The following is a 12,716-nucleotide window of genomic DNA, read 5'->3' as shown; positions in this document are numbered from 1 at the left end:
CTATTATATAAGGTATGATTATATATATTATAAAATAAGGTTCTATAAAATAAGGTATGATTATATATATTATATAATATAATATTATTGCTTAAAAATTATGAGCAGGTTTACTTAGTTTAGTACAGGTTCTATTACAATTGAATCATTAGACTTAATGCATTCAGGTATTTGAGGACTAGCCCTTGTTAATTATTTTCATAGAGAAGTTTAATTTGTGGTATTTATTGAAGATTTTTTAAGATTTCATGAATTTATCTAATTCAAGAAAAAAGACATGTTTATAAGATATTTTTTTAATTTTTATTTAATAATTAAAATAAAATTTAATAAAAAGTTAAAGACTTTACAATCAAATCAGAGATAAAGAGTATAGAAATGTAAACAAGTATTTACAACAACATGGTATTCAATAGGATTGCATGCCCACATAAACATGAACATAATTGAGTCTCAGAAAGAAAAATCAATCATTTAGTTGATGGTCTCACCTTGTTGGCTCATGCTAATTTCCTTTTTGATTTTGGTTATATGCTCTTGCAATAACGTGTTATTTGATTAATAGAATGTCCACACATGTGTTGAATAATACTAGTTCTTTTGAGAAATAATTTGGGAGTTCACCTAATTACAAATTTCTTAAAATTTTTGGTTGTATTGTATATTTTATTCTAATATCATATAATACTCGTAAGTTTGCTTATAGAAGTGGACATTGTGTTCTAGATTATGAACCCTACTGAGTTTAATAATTTTTTTTATTTAATTATATGATAATAAAATATAAAAACCAATTCAAAATCAATTAAAAGTTGAATGATAAAATAAAAAAACAATAAAAAACCCAATAAAAACCTAATTTTAAGGATGAAATTAAAAAAAAAAAAAGATAAGATGTGTGGCCTAACGCACCTGGGCCATTAAAAAGCCTAGGTGTTTGGGCCTGAGACAATCTCATGCACCCAAGCTATGTTTTTTATTATTATTATTGTTGTTGTTTTAAGGTCTTCCCCTTGTTTTTTTTTTTATATAAAAAAAGTAACAGACGACATGTTGTTTGCTAGGTTATACAACTAGATTCTAGCCATCATTATGGTGACCGAGAAAATAGAAGGGGATGTTTTTTGGGATTTTCAACTCATTTTCACATAAAACACTATAAAAACCTCTCCAAACCATCTAATAACCCCAAAACATCCTAATATTTTTTTTTTTTTTTAAAAATCAAACGAATAAAAAATCTTTAAATTGAGCTCAATATCCATTTTTATGGATGTCTAGAGAAAAAAAAACCACCACCATCAAATTTTTCTTATCAAATAAAAGCCGTTGACATCAAGAATAACGCGTCTCTTAGTTGAAAAGTGACCAAATTGACAACTTTATCTTTTCTTGTTGTGTTTAAACAACTTCTTTCTCCTCTTACAAATCCAGATATTGAAAATAAAATAAAATAAAATTTTTATACTAAAATAAAAATTATCGATAATGTGGAAGTATGCCCATTGTTTTCTCATTATTTAACATTTCAATCATTTATTTTTTTAATTTGGTGTGTTTACAGTCATTTTAAGCTTACTTTTATCTAATTGGATCCATGAGGATTCAATTAAAAAAATAAAAAAACTTAAATAAATCATAGTTGCTTGACTGTTCATATACACTCCAAATCTTGTAATATGTATGTAATTAAATAATGCCTTGCAAATGATCTAAGAAGCTACATTGGTTATTTTTTTTTTCATGCTTGTTATATGTTTGAGGTTTTTTTTTTTAATTTTTAATAATTATATGTGTATGAATTACATCTCGTGCATCTTAATTAATCTTGTAAAATCATAAAATTACGATGAGATAAGTATCCAGCTATAAAATTTACAACACTAGATATTTGATATATTTTTAATGCATAAAAAAGTTGAATTTTAGCTTGAATGAGAGGACGATCCTTTTAAGAAGCAAAATTATCCCTATTTTGAATAAAAAACAAAAACAAATACAAAACCAATGTATGAAAGTTTGTCGTTCTGAAAGATATCATTGGGATCGGTCTTTTAACGGCAGAGATCACCCTTTTCAGGGAAGAGGGATCATTATTCCGGCATCCCTAGACCTCCCCTAGACATGCCTATGCTTGGAAGGGACAAAGAAGGTGACGAAAAGGAATCTTAAAAACTGTCCAATGAAACCCAAAATTGGCATTTTTGTGTTATCAACCTTTCATTTATTTATTTTTGTTTTTTCTGTAGCTTCTATGGTGCTTAGTTTCATAGTGTAAGAAGACATTGTGAAAGTCGAGTTGTACCTTTCAAGCATTAAATCAATAAAAAATATTATTATAAAATTAAAATTTGATTTTCAAAGTATTTTTTACTTAAAAATATATTAAAATAATATTTTATTTATTTTTTAAAATTTATTTTTGATATTAGCACACTAAAAAAATTTAAAAACTAAAAAAAAATAATTTGAATAAAAAAAAAAAGAGTCTATTAATAAAAAACATGTTTTTCAGTTTCATTATTTACTTAATTGGAAATTGAACTTTGTTAATTTTAGTTGTTCCTTTTATTTGTTGATAGGAAAAAAAATTTTAAAGTTAAAAAATTTGATAGGAAAAACAATCTTAGGAGGATGAAATCGAAAAACAAACTAATTTTATAAACCATTTTAAATAAAACAAATAAAAATTAAAAGAATGAGGACCAAATTAAACATATTAAAAAAAATCCATTGGGGTGAAATTAAAAAACAAAATCTAATTTTATAACATATTTCAAATAAAAAAATACTAATAAAAAGACCAGGGACCAAATTTGGAAAAATAAAACCAATCGAAAGGGTTGTATTGAATTTTTTAAGGACCAAATTTAAAAGATAAAAAAAAAATCCATGGGGAATGAAATTAAAAACAATTTTTTTATATAAATTATTTCAAATAAAATAAATACTAATAAAAAAACCAAGGATCAAATATGAAGACAAAACTAATTAAATGGTTGCATTGAACTTTTCTGAGGGACAACACGTTTCTTAGGATGAGAGAGAGAAAAAAAATGATTTTTGACGGCGATACAGAGACGAAGGAGAAACATGCGTCACCTGGTCAGGTAAGGACCATCGAGAGGATTCCATCACCGCCTTGGAATTAGCCACGTACATTAGCCACAAGTGCCACCACAAATGTTTTAGACCCCCAATGTGTCTCTAGATTAATTATCTAAATAATATTATATAATTGGTAAAAGATTGAATAGCCTCTCCCTCAATTCGATAATTATTCAAAAAATCAAAAGAAAAATACACAAATGCCTCTGCACACTCTTTTATTTTTGGATTTCAAAGGTAAGTTTGATAATTCACTGTATAATTAAATCTGAAATACCAAAAATACCCCAAAGTAATATATACATGTCATTTTACTTTTAAAAATAAAAATATCATTATATTGTGTAAAAAAATATATAAAGACTAATCTGCCCGAATTAATTCAGCAATAGCATGTGCATGCCGTGAAAATATAAAAATACAATAAATAATAAATAATTTTCATTTTTGTAAAAAAAAAAAGAAGCATAGATTTCTTAACACTTACATTTGACAATATTATAAGTCCAAGATCACAGTAAAAGCATGATAGGTTTTAGTTTTTACGAGATAGCATGCCCACGCGTAACGGACTTATAAAATAAATATACTTGATAGTGTTATAATTGTGAACTAACGCTAGATAAGTAATAAAAACTAAAAGTATGATGAAGCCAATATTTCATAATAGAAAAAAAAAGTTGTGTTGGTAATAAAAAACTTAGAAACTGAACAAAATGATTTGTAGCAATCCACTTTATTTTGTGAGGAAAGATACAATGTTTTCGCCACATGATTTAGCTTTTCTGTTAATAAAAAGCAAAAACAATTACAAAACTAAATTCTCTACCAATTTAATATTTTAAAAAAAACCAACAAAGATAATTTTGGAAGGAAAAAACCCATGAGAAAAAATATTGTAGCAATTGACAATGTTTTGTGAGGAAAACTATAGTGTTTTTTTTCAATAAAATTGACAAAGATAATTTTAGAAAAAATCATAAAAAAAACCATTTAAAGAAATACTGTAGCAATTCACAGTGTTTTGTGAAAAAAGCTACAACGCTTTCCCCATATGATTTAACTTTATTGTAATTATAATTCTTAACCAACTCAATATTAAAAAAAAAATCAACAAAGATAATTTTGGAAAAAATCATATGGGAAAACACTGCAACAATTCACAGTGTTTTAAAGAAAAAAAATTACAAAGCTAAATTCTCAATAAGCTCAATATTAAAAAAATAAAATCGACAAAGACAATTTTAGAAAAAAATAACAAAAAAAAAACACAAAAAAACAGGAAAAAAAACCATGTTGGAAACACTGTAGCAATTCACAGTGTTTTGTGATGAAAGCTACAGTGCTTCCCGATTGATTTAACCTTATTTGTAATGACTTATAATTGTAATTCTCAACCAGTTCAATATTAAAAAAATAAAATTGACAAAGATAATTTTAAAAAAATCATAAGAAAAAAAACCATGTTGAGAGACACTCTAGCAATTCACAGTGTTTTGTGAGGAAAGCTATAATGCTTTCCTCACATGATTAAGTTTTATCACAAAGTTAAATTCTAACCACCTCAATATTAAAAAAATAAAATCGACAAAGATAATTTTGAAAAAAAAATATTACAAAAAAAGAAAACACAAAAGAAACTAGAAAAAACCATGTGGGAAAAACACTATGGCAATTCACAGTAATTTGAGAGGAAAGTTACAGTGCTTTTCTCACATATTGTAACTGTAATTTTTAACCAGCTCAATATTAAAAAATAAAATCGAAAAAGATAATTTCAGAGAAAATCATAAAAAAAAAACAAAAAAAAACCTTGCGGAGAAACACTGTAACAATCAACAATGTTTTAAAGAAAAAAATTACAAAACTAAATTCTCAATCAGCTCAATATTAAAAAAAATAAAATCAAAAAATAAAATTTTAAAAAATAAAAAAATAAAATAGAAAAACCATGTGGGAAAACACCGTAACAATCCACATTATTTTAAAGAAAAAAAATTATAAAGTGAAATTTTTAACCAGCTCAATATTAAAAAAATAAAATCAACAAAATAATTATGAAAAAAAAAACAAAAAAAGGGGGAAATTCGGAAAAAAAAGAAAAGTAATTTTGAAAAAAAAAATAAATAAAAAAAATAAAAAGGGGAAAGTTGGAAAAAAAAAGTGAAAAAAAAAAAAACAAAAAAGACCCTTTAGCTGTGAGTGAACATGTTTTTAATAATCATAGTACATTAGATGTATTAGATGTGAGTAGACAGTAAATTCTCCCCACCCTTTAACTTATTACTTTTATTTATATATATATATATATAACAACGTTTTGAAGACGGTGTCTGGACAAGGACATTCCACATGTTTTTAATACAAAAGACGCTAAATATCTGATAGCATTTATTGTTTGTCTGTGGGCACGTGAAATTGAGCTGCAAGCAGCCTCGTAGTGTTTGATAGAATTTGCTTTATAGCCATGATTTTTGGCTTGTAGGAAAATAAAGGAGAGACCACAAGAAAGCTTGGTCGATTTAAAATAATGAAAAGGATATAATAAAAAAATCCCCAACTTTTGCAAAGGCAAATACTGTGATATTTATAGAAGGCTGGACCTAAATTTGCTGGTCCAACTTTTATTTTCTCACCACACCTATATCAACGGCTTTTGTTGCCATCTGTTATTTTATATATAGCCAAGTATCCATGAGCTTCAAATTAATTCGATAAGTTCATATCAATTATTTTAGCTCATTGTCGCTTACCATAGTTAAAAATTATTCCTTGAATATTAGTGTGCCTTTTCTTCTGTGTTAGAGAATAATATAAATAATATCTTGAAACTTCATCTAATAGCTTATTAAGCTATTATGTTGAGATGATTTATTGACATAGTATCAGAGCTTTAATGACCAAGCGGTTACGAGTTCAAAACTCACCATCTCTATTTATTTGATAAAAATTAAGCACAAGGTAGTATGAACATGTGTAAGTTTCAAGCCCAAAAGACTTTCATTTGAGTGAGTGTGTTAAAAAATAATATAAATCATATCTTAAAATCTCACGTAATATCTTAAATTATTAGATTAAAATAATTTTTTAATATAATATCACATGATAACCCAGTTGCCCATGGGTAGACCCTGTATGTTTGGTAAAGGCATTCTAGAAGTCACTGCGGTGTGGCTGTGACCCTAGTCCATAAAGTTTAAGTTCAGGAGCTGGCCTGTCTTACAATCAAAGCTTATCCACTCATTCAGGTCCACGATATCCTTTTGAGCAGTCAAGCCGTCTATATTGATATTCGTGAAGGGGCCAGCGAAAACCACAAGTGCAGAAATTATGGGTGATTGGTCTAAAATTCATGAAGTTGAGGCAAGCTCTGTTTCATCTGCATTTTCTCGTGTACATGTCTGTGGCATCCAGTTTAAGTTTCAGGGTGCCTTGAGGTTGACAAGAAATTTATCATGTTCAGCGAGCCGAATCGAAAATCCAATCTGTTACGTGCCATTTTAGAGGCAGTCTAGTCTGATATTTTAGTAGCTGAACGGTTCAGCCTGGGCGATGAACATGGGCTAGCCATATAGAGCCCTTGTTCTCCCTCGGCTGTTGCACACTTCTACTTGTATAATCTGTCTATTGGGCCTGGAACCACGTTTATTATTATTGTTTCTTACGAGCATCGATGGCATTTCAGTGATGATGAACATAAACAACAGATGATGGAAAAACGGGATAAAATCACTTCAGCCACACCAGAAGCAGAAAATACAAAGAGTGATGTCGCACGACGAGCATAATCCAAAAAAGAAACCAACATGACATTCACTTTGTGGCACAAGTGCATGGAAAAGGGGAGGGGGGGCGATTGTGAAGAAAAAGATCACCTAGACAACCAAAAACCATCATCTTCGCCGCCCCAAAAGCAAATTAATATCTCAGAATCCCAGCTGCGTTACAGCCTTTGTTTTTTAAAATACGTCCAGCCCTTCAAAGAAACACTTTTGAATCACGAGGAAGACCTCATAAGACCACAAAAAGCAGCTTAGCCCAGCCTCAGCAAATCCCAAGAGAGAAAACCAGCACTGTTTTAGCTAGGAGAAAGAGCCTTAATCTAGTTACACCTTTTCAAAAATCCAAAATAATCCAGCATGGTCACCAAGTTTAAAAAATTTTGACCTGAATATATTCATGGTGACCTCCATTCATTCATATCACTGTGGATTTACCTTCCAAACACGAACACAGGCATCCTCACCAGAACTTACCACACTACGATCATCAGTAAATGCTAATCCATAAACTCCACCCAAGTGAGCTCCCTTGATGGTCATCCGACTAGATGCTGGCTTGTCGATTTCATATATGATTATACAGGTGTCAAGCGATCCAGTAGCAACCATGCTGCTATCAGGAGACCAAGCAAGGCAGTTTATGCGGGCAGTGTGGTACAACATGTTTTTAAGCTTCACCTGCGCAAAAATATGCAAGTAAAAAATAAGGCTCCACAGTTCAGTGAAGTAAAGAAAAGAAGGAAACATGGTTCATTTTGACATAAACTTTTCATATTATCTTTAATTTAAGAAAACAAAAAAAAATAAAAATAAAGCACAGACAATTAAAAAAACAAAACACAGCGAATCGACAATCAGGCCTAAGGGTGCCTGTGGCATGTAACACAAACTGGTAAATCCCAAATCAAGGAGCAGCATCAGACTGCAATATACCAGTCAACCAGTGCCTGCTTATACGGAAAGCAATCCTTCCACCAACCCCATCCATTGCCCCTTGCAAACTAAAAGAACAATGTATAACATAGAAAGATTTAGGCAATGTAAAGGTTGATGTTCAACTGTAAGAACAGTAGTTATTTCTGCATTTCACCTACAGTGCAGCCTCACTTGCCCCTTGCATGCATACTAAGCAAAACATCATCCAAAAATGAGTGACTGCTTATCTAAGCTGATTTTCTAGCAACCTCAAGAGTGATAGCTGGGCATAAAACAAAACATTCTTCTGGCCTATGCCAGATGTAAGACCAGTAACTATGGAAGTCTCTGTTTTGAAAACCGAGGTTAAGGACAATGATATGCTAGTAGGAAAGTAAAATTCACAGAACCAAAAACCATAATGACAGGAGCTATGTTATTCATGGTTCTATATATAATGAACTGGCCAAATCCCCCAATCAAAATCGATATCTATTGCAAGTGCTTCATTTGATTTGGTGGCTTCTCCAAATCATGCAATTCAATAAAATTCCCATAGACAGAGATGTGACAGCCAAATTTGCTTTGCTCTGTGACAATTAGAAAGCAAAATAACAGAAAACTTTCAATGCCTCGCTATCATGTAGATATGTACTTAGTGTAGCTCACTTGCATAAAGAGCACAGACCTGGCACAAGTTTGCACATCTGCAACTTCAACCAACAATAACTAAGTGCTATGCATAAACAGCTGTACAGAGAGGAGTATAGCATCAACTTTTTGGATCTAAATAAGCAATCAAAGTACCTCTCTGGAAGCACGATCCCAAACTACAGCTTCCCTATTTAAATCACCAGAAGCAAACATTGAAACATCTGGAGAGTAGCGGATGACACTGACAGCTCCACGATGTTTTTCAAGGACTGCATCTTCTGTGAGTGTATCACCCGTGACAGAATATATGTGCAATTTTCCATCCTGCCCACCTATGATTGCTTCACTTCCATCAGGTGAAATTGCAGATGCCGTCACAGCAAAGTCAAGATTGATGGTTGACACTACTTTTGTACCACGAATCATGACAACACCTGAATCAATTGCAACCAAAGCAAGCTCAGGGCAGAGAAGGGCAAGACTTATATCCTTTGGTTGGCTGCGGACATCAATGGAATCTGCATCTCCACATTGATCACCAAGAAAACGAACTCTCCATAACTGAAAAATAGAAAGAATACCAGAAAGAAAGAATTAGAGGTGAAAAGGGGCACATATTTCTTTCCTCAAAGGAAAAGAAATGCACCAAACCTTGTGTAGAAATCATAATTAGTTCATAATTTACCCAAATCCTGTTTAATTAACAGACATTGAGAAGAAATTAAAGAAAACAATGAAACTTATTTTGATAGAATTCAGGGCTTCGTAAAGCTTTCAGTTGGGAACGAAAAGCTCTCCTTTTTCTTTCTTCATTTCAACTAGTTTTTGTTTTAGGCTACTAAAAATTAGAAATCAAAGCAGGACAAATCATTTTCATATTTAGACAACTTGTAGAGGCACTAAAATGGCACAGATAGTTTTTAAGGATGCTTGAAGAGGCATGCTAAAAATACAATTCAGGGGATAAGAATCACTTTTGCTTGCAATCAAAAGAGTATAACTATATACACATGTCAGGGAGAAATTCTCCATTCAATACTGATTATTTGATACATGTGGTCAACATAAAGAAAGCTACAACACTTATAGTCCTTCTAACAATAGTACGACTATTCAAATAAAAGAAAAACTTTCTCTCACAACCAGTAAGTTAGAAGCAGGAGAACCTACTACAATCCCTATAGCATGTTTCATATGTCATCTATTGATCCTGATGAGCAGGAACTCATTCACGTCCTCAAATTCATAGTAGATAAAAATAGAAAAGGAAAACAGCATACTCATTTAAGAATCAAAACATGTAGCCAAGTTAATCACCTTATTATCAAAACCAGATGTGATGACTTCTTCTTCAGCAGCAGCTAAGCATTTAATTTGAGAATTCTCCTTCCTCCGCAATTTGCCGCTGTATCCAATGCCTTGAATCCATTTAACTATCAAACCATCATAGCTGCTGGACAGGATTGTCTTAGGGACATTTTTAAGCACAGATAAAGAGGTAACATTCTTCATATGACCAGATATTTGCAGTGCACTTTTACCAAGATCACTAGCTGAGAAAACGCTGATTGTGCCACCAAGAGAAACAGTGACAAGATGATCATTCTGCCAAAGGCAACTGACTAGCATATCATCCACTCCACCAGAGTCAGAAGAAGTCAAAGTTTTTGTCAACTTTCCACTACCATCATCACAGATCTCCCACACTTTTGCAGACTTGTCGGCAGATACTGTTAGCACCTGTAAAATAGTTTAACCACAATTTGGTTAATTATCAGGCACAAAATAAAGGAATGCAAATACAGAAATGGGGAAACAAAGTATCAACGGAAACGAAAACAAATCCACAATAAAAATAGAGCACCTTTTGTACAGTCCTCAAGCACATCAATAAAAAATAAATTACTTTTAACAAGTAAGAGAATAGCATGCAATTGGTCCTTAATTACGAAATACTAGTAATTGGCTGCGGATTCTGTTTCCATAAATGGTCAATGAAGAAGTAAGCAAAACACACCACAGGATTCATTTTAATCCTCAGTAGTAGCTTCACAAATTGAAAGAAACTAAAAACAAATGATGAGATAAAGTTGTAATTTCTACACCTATGCTTCTCTACTGTAATTCCCTCATTTAATGTCTTCTTATAATTATATTATTAACTAATTTTTTTAGAAGTGTCACATCAACAAGTATTGGTTTAGGCACCACAAAACAAGTGTGTTCACCACAAAAGCTTTCATTATAAGTTAATACCAGGCTTACCTGTTTACCATCAGGACTCCAACTAACAGCATAAATACTGCCCTTATGACCATCCTCAGATGACAACTCTCCGATCTTCTCTCCTGTCTTTCCGTCAAACAGTATGCCTTTCTTATCAGAACTTACACTGATAAACTTGCTACCATCTGGAGAAAACCGTATACAATTGACAAAATTTGAATGATCCCTGCATGTAACCTAAACTTTTCAACCAATGCACCCTCTTTATTTTGCTCTAACTCTAAGAACTTAAAATCAGAATTCAAACTCTCATAATTTCCTACAAAAATACACCATTACAAACCTGTGAGATGACTTGAATTTAAATGGCGGTCCTTCATAGAAATTAACCAAGAAATCCTCTCCACACGTGACAATTCGAAATGGCCTAGTTGGCTTAAACGCACAGCTCAAAACTCGCCGTGAATGCCCATCAAATTCCCCTACATTAGTCCCTGAATCCCACCTATAAAAACAAAAAATAACAACCATCAACATCAATCATCAATCATCAAACCATAGAAACCCTGCTTGCTGACGTTTAGCCATAAGCTTAAAAAGTAAAAAAAAATTATTTTTTAGACTCACATAAAAGCGCGAACAAGAGATTTCCCTTTTCCATCCCCAGAGGCGACGATCCTCAACCCATCAGGGGACCACTGAAGATCATCGATCCGACCGGTGAGTACTTTAAATTCTTTTTTCAAGACATGATCATTGTAAGCACCCCAGATCCTGACAGTCCCAGATACATCAGCGGAGGCGATCCACTCGCCATTGGGAGAGTACCGTGCGACGGTGGCTTGGTAAGCGTGCTCACCATAGACGGAGACGTCAAGCGGGTTGTCAAGGTTGAGGATGAGAATGGATCGGTTGTTAGTGTAAAGGATTTTATTGGTTTTTGGATGACCGGAAATCAGGATCCCTCTGCCTCGTTCGGTCGAGGGAACGCAAGCGTAGGTTTCTGCGAGCTCTGTCATTTTCTTTTCCAGATTTGATTTGATGGAGATAGTGGAAATGGTGGGGATTTTGAACGTTTCTTGATTTTATATACTTGGGGACGTGTAGAGCACCCACCAATTGGGCATTTTGAACGTTTAATAAAGTGTTTAAAATAAAATTGTGTTTTTTTTTAATGAAGTATTTTTATTAGATTTTGTCAAATAAATGTTGACACGACCATTAGACTGACACCTGTAATATATTTTTTGTATTATTTTTATGTTATGATATAAAAAATAAATTTTAAAAAATAAAAAATATTATCTTAATATATTTTTTTAAATAAATATTTTCAAAAATAACTGATACATAATAATACAATAACTAGCATATTGGCCCGCGCTCCTCAGCGGATCAATAATAATTTTTTTTCAAATACAAAAAAGTTTGAGTTGGGTTAAAAACACAGAATGTATTTGCACCATCACCATCTTCAAATAAAATATTTTTTATAGTAGCATCATAAATAGCGGATAATAGAACAGAGCCCAATACACCGACAACTAATTTCTTTCATTTTAATTTTTTTCATTTTAAGATATTTCTAATTTTATTGTTTTTTCTCTTTAATTTTTTCCCCTTATTTAGTTTTTTTTCCATACTATAAAGAGAAAATAAATTGATGATATTTTTTTTATATTGTACAAAAGTTAGGTGATGATATATATATTTTTTTCATTTGATTAAAGTATGATTGTTTTTCTTTACTTCAAAAAATTTAAATGTTTTTGTATACATTCCTTTGCTAAGATTATGATAAGTTTAGATAAAAAAATTGTTTGGAATGTTATGATGCTTTAACTAGTCAATTGAGATTAAAAACAATTGGGACTTGATTAATTGAGATTTAGATTATAATTTGATAGCTAATTTGAGGTTTCTAAAAAAAAATTACAATGAGGCATATAAATTATTAACTAGCCAATTTACTCGCATTTAGGTTGAATAAAAAAAATTAACGCAAAAAAAGAATGTATACATCAAGAAAAA

At 31.4% G+C, this 12,716-nt stretch overlaps 1 protein-coding gene across 1 annotated transcript; it reads right to left on the bottom strand.

Annotated features, from left to right (window-relative positions):
• Positions 1-6,816: 6,816 nt before the first annotated feature.
• LOC7462478 (actin-interacting protein 1-2) lies at positions 6,817-11,764 on the bottom strand. The gene is made up of 6 exons (XM_002322051.4): positions 11,313-11,764; positions 11,029-11,190; positions 10,725-10,911; positions 9,777-10,199; positions 8,613-9,020; positions 6,817-7,568 (listed from the first exon to the last, which is right to left on the bottom strand). The coding sequence occupies exons 1-6, from the start codon at positions 11,702-11,704 to the stop codon at positions 7,311-7,313; spliced, it is 1,830 nt and encodes a 609-aa protein (XP_002322087.1). The 5' UTR covers positions 11,705-11,764; the 3' UTR covers positions 6,817-7,310.
• Positions 11,765-12,716: the final 952 nt, after the last annotated feature.

The sequence above is a fragment of the Populus trichocarpa genome, chromosome 15 (assembly GCF_000002775.5).
Source record: "Populus trichocarpa isolate Nisqually-1 chromosome 15, P.trichocarpa_v4.1, whole genome shotgun sequence".
In the NCBI taxonomy this organism is placed as follows: Eukaryota; Viridiplantae; Streptophyta; class Magnoliopsida; order Malpighiales; family Salicaceae; genus Populus; species Populus trichocarpa.
The sequence above is the reverse complement of the archived record's forward strand: the minus strand, read 5'-3'. Positions and strand labels throughout refer to the sequence as shown.

Coding starts and splice junctions, on each gene's coding strand:
- LOC7462478 (XM_002322051.4), bottom strand. CDS start 11,704: ATGACAGAGCTCGCAGAAACCTACGCTTGCGTTCCCTCGACCGAACGA. Junction 10,200..10,724: donor GGAGTCCTGATGGTAAACAG/GTAAGCCTGGTA, acceptor ACTATTTTACAG/GTGCTAACAGTATCTGCCGA. Junction 9,021..9,776: donor CATCTGGTTTTGATAATAAG/GTGATTAACTTG, acceptor TCTATTTTTCAG/TTATGGAGAGTTCGTTTTCT.